The 4,194-nt window shown below is 34.1% G+C and overlaps 1 protein-coding gene across 1 annotated transcript; it reads left to right on the forward strand.

The window, feature by feature from the left end:
* The first annotated feature begins 629 nt into the window (after positions 1-629).
* On the forward strand, positions 630-3,815 carry LOC145319280 (heparin sulfate O-sulfotransferase-like). Its single transcript, XM_080161322.1, has 3 exons — positions 630-869; positions 1,848-1,912; positions 3,243-3,815. Exons 1-3 carry the CDS (start codon positions 831-833, stop codon positions 3,430-3,432), a joined length of 294 nt encoding a protein of 97 aa, XP_080017448.1. The 5' UTR covers positions 630-830; the 3' UTR covers positions 3,433-3,815.
* The last annotated feature ends 379 nt before the right edge of the window (positions 3,816-4,194 follow it).

The raw sequence follows: 4,194 nt of genomic DNA on the forward strand, positions 1-4,194 counted from the left end.
TACAAAGATGGATTTCAGAGGAAAGGCTATTATTTATAACTTGGATAACAACCCAGGGATTTAAAGGGATAAGACAATGGCCGATAAATTCATGTATACCTCAATGATGTTGATGATACACAAAATTACCCTTTTTGTAGATTACAATTAGTGGTTGAAACGTATGGACACTCAACTTAATAAACCGACTATTCAAAAGTCTCAACAGAATTGTTAAGCCAACAAATAAAAAAAAACGTTATTATAAAAACTTTGGTGACTAGTGTAATAAACAACCCATTGTAACCTTTCTGTATGATAACAACATGTAAACAACGAGTTCAGCCCTTGAGGGAGGGGACGTTGTACTGTAAATTACGTTGGTACCCAAAGTAATTGAACCTTGTTATCTCACTTATATGGGTTTAAAAACTTTAGGTACTTTTCTTAAATTTTTATTGGTTGGTACAAAACTTTTCCCCTAACAATTGTTATCTACTTGAAGGCAATTTTTAAAAATTAATAATGTTCTTCAATTTATTTTCCATTGTCATATCCCTTAAGACACCTGGGTTTAATATTTGTGTACCTGAACCAGAGCTTGCACTATATATATATACTAGCGGCTTCGCCCCTAGCCTCTAGGGATTTTTTGTTTTTTTGGGGGGGTTGGGGGTGTCATTTCATTCATTTGACATAATTCTAATCATCTATAAAAATCTATAAAAAAATTGGATTCTAAAAACAAAATAAATAATAATAATGGTACTTGTTAGTTTTACTACGTAAGATCAGAAAAGAGATGGGCTGATTCCAAGGAAAGGCCAAACCCTGAATGGTTTAATAAAACAATGGAGTCTTGTCTATTCTCTGAAGATCCTGAATGTCAGGTAAGTCTTCTGGTTGATTATGTTGGAATATTTGTCAATTTTTGGGTTCCAGGACAAACAAAGGAGTCCCAAACGTCGGAGTGTTAAAATATTAATTTGATTAAGTATTTCTATACAGGTTAAGATATGAATATACAAATAAGCCCCCCGCAGGGGTTAGGTATTTAAAAACCTATTAGAAAGTTTAAAATAGGTTAGGTTAGGTTGAGTTTCCACTCCGACGTTTGAGACTCCTGCGTTCTCCATTTCTGTTATTTTCCGTTACTATGTCGTCAAAACTTTTTTAGGAGGGGGGGGGGGGGCGGGGGGGGATGAGTTCCTATATACTTTCCTTTATTAGTATAACCCCATTTGTCTAACTCATATATTCAATGCGGGGACAAGAGACTAATTAAGTAACCAAGAGTCTTGCAAACAATACTAATTCTTCCAACCAATTTCCTAAATTTTTACCTTTACACCCACTTTCCTTTGGTTACATCCCAGGCATAGTTTACAATCAATAATTCCAATTCCAATTAATATTTTGATACTTTTATAGTTTACATCGAATTTTATAGGGGTTTTATATGAAAATAAGAGAATCTCAGTAAATATGATTATGCAAATGCATTCAAATCAAACTGCAAATTTGGTATTTCTAATCTCCAATTTAACCCATCCACCAGTAAGAACTTGCTTTTCCTAATTCCGAAGTTATAAATCTATCTCAACTATAACATTTAAATTAGTAACTACTGCTGCTTCATACTGAAATATGTTTCAAAGAAAAATCTTCAATATCAATCGCATCTCTTCATGAAGTGTATTAAGCAAATTAAGCTCGGTCAGCCTTTCCCATATTTTATGCACACACTTCTTTTAAATATGCTTTTATGGTATATTTTGCATTCAATTTTTTAAATATTCATATTTGAAGAAAAGATTGTTCTGTTTTATTGCTTTATCATAGAAGAGAATAAATAAGTTTATTTTTAGTTTGACACTAAGCAGGAAATTTTGATAACATACTTCTGTGGGTCTGCTTGGGAATGTGGTAACAGGTAGTACATAATCTTACAATACTATCAGGGATCTAAAGGGATAAGATAAATGATGTACATTCCTAATGATAATACACAAAACAAAATTCCCTCTTATGTAGATTACAATTATAGGTTGAAACATTATGACATTCAAATTAATGAATCAACCAATCAAAATTCATTAATGCAGGAGTGTCTGAAATATTAAGTTAAAGTATTTCTACACAGGTTAAGTTAGGTTAAGATATGAATAAACATAAAGCCCCTCGTTGGGTTTGGCATTTAAAGATGCTTTCTGTAGATTAGGTTAAGTGTCACCCATAGGCGTCCAAGGGGGGGGGGGGGGTAATGGGCCATTTGGCACCCCCAAAATTTTTTGAACAATACCCCCCCCAAAAAAAAATTACCCCTACGTTGGGGATGCCGTAGGCACCCCCAACGATTTTGGGGGGGGTATTTACCCCCCCCCCCCCCCAAACGATTTTGGGGGGGTAATTACCCCCCCCAAAATAAATGTTCTTTAAAAAAATTTTTTTTGGGGGGGTATTTACCCCCCCCAAATTGAATGTTCTTAAAAAAAAATTTTACTGAAAATTTTTTTTTGGGGGGGGGATCTATGATGTAATTGTAAAGCACTGAAGATTCCATAAAATAGATACCTAACTAAATTAAATATTTCATTAAATAATGAAAAAGAATTTCTATAGGCGATTTCTTTTGGGAGGATGTCAGGGTGTCTCAAAACTAGTTATAAAACTTAAAAGGACCTATAAGACGCTTCACTTTAAAGTATAATCATATTGGTTCATTGGTTAGTGAGTTAATTATTGTATTTTTATGTTCTAAAGAATGAGATACTACTATATATTTGAATAGTAGTGGCGCCCTTAGCATCTAAGAACTCATGTTTTCTAAAGGGTAAAAAGGGAGGAGAAAAATAGCCTAAAACCACTCAAAGGATTGACCTATAATAGTGTGGAACCATCATGGGATCTATGTGAAGCTTTCCTAAAAAGGAGAACTCAGTATTAAAAGTAATGAAATCTGAAGCTATAGTCAAATAAACCTTACTTACTACTTTATGTTATAGGATAGTACTTATTAACTTAATAGATTAGGTAGGTGCTTTTTTTACATAATTAAATTACCCCCCCCAAAAATTTTACCCCCGGGGTAAATTAGTTTTGGGGGGGGGGTAATTACCCCCCCCCCCCCAACAGATTTGGGGGGAGTATTTACCCCCCCAACAGACTTTAGGGGGGGGGGGGTAATTACGCCCCTGGACACCTCCGACGTTTGTCCTAGGACATCTACTAAGAAATTTAGAAATTAATTAAAATTGTTATAGGAAGTCTGTTCGTGCCTTGCAACTAGCAAAGAAGCATATAGAAGAAGAATATAGTGTAGTTGGTATCACAGAAGATCTTAATAATACAATGATCCTACTTGAACATTATATTCCAGGAAAGAGTATTAAGATAAGTCAGTTTTATGATAGTTTTCAAAATAATATCATTACTACCGGGATGGCAAGTTAGAATAGTGTATAAAGCAGTGTTTGGCAGCCGCTACCCTGCTGCGTATTAGCCTCAAATTTAAACCCTCTAGTGCGACAAAAAAATTCTCGAAAAAATGAATTGTCTGTTTAGAAACAGGTTTAAGCTGCGAGCCCTGTTGAAAAGAAATAAAAATCAAGGCATTCTTGTTGTTGGTAATCTTATACTTTGAATGCATTCTGATGAGCCAATTTATGTATTAGTATAGATGTATAACCCAGACAACTATCCGGCTCCAGTGGTTGGGACCTTTTTCGTCTACTAGGAATTTGCTTTCTGCTCTTTTGTTAATTCTTTTGTTATATTCAAAGACCCAATGAAAATTCAGAATAGGGTCCCCGCCTTGTGAACATACAGCTGTTTAAATGATGCCCCCCCCCCCTTCCCATATTCTTTTACTTCAATGAATTAAGAGAATGAATGACAACCTTTGTTTTAAAAAAAAAATTTTTTTTTGTCCAAATATAATTAAAAATTGCATAACTTTTGATACTCTTTGGAACCCTAGGTTATTTCAAAGGGGCTTCCAGATATTTCATCAAAAATAGTGTTGAAGAAAACAAGAACAAACATCCTGTACAAAGCGAAGCTGTGTTGGAGAAGCTACAAACAGAAATGAAGCTTGATATAGAATTATATCAGTTTATTGTACAAAGATTTAATTTACAAGTTGCATATGTAAATTCTAACTGGATGTCAATATCTAATTGGATTAATAAGAATTGGCCACTATTTATTAAATAA

This window comes from Acartia tonsa, chromosome 5 (genome assembly GCF_053477335.1).
Source record: "Acartia tonsa isolate MP-2025a chromosome 5, ASM5347733v1, whole genome shotgun sequence".
Lineage (NCBI taxonomy): Eukaryota > Metazoa > Arthropoda > Copepoda > Calanoida > Acartiidae > Acartia > Acartia tonsa.

Bases quoted from the DNA above. Each gene is read 5' to 3' on its own strand.
- LOC145319280 (XM_080161322.1), top strand. From the start codon at position 831: ATGGAGTCTTGTCTATTCTCTGAAGATCCTGAATGTCAG. The intron at 870-1,847 runs GTAAGTCTTCTG...GTTTATTTTTAG, and splicing joins CTGAAGATCCTGAATGTCAG to TTTGACACTAAGCAGGAAAT. The intron at 1,913-3,242 runs GTAGTACATAAT...AAATTGTTATAG, and splicing joins GCTTGGGAATGTGGTAACAG to GAAGTCTGTTCGTGCCTTGC.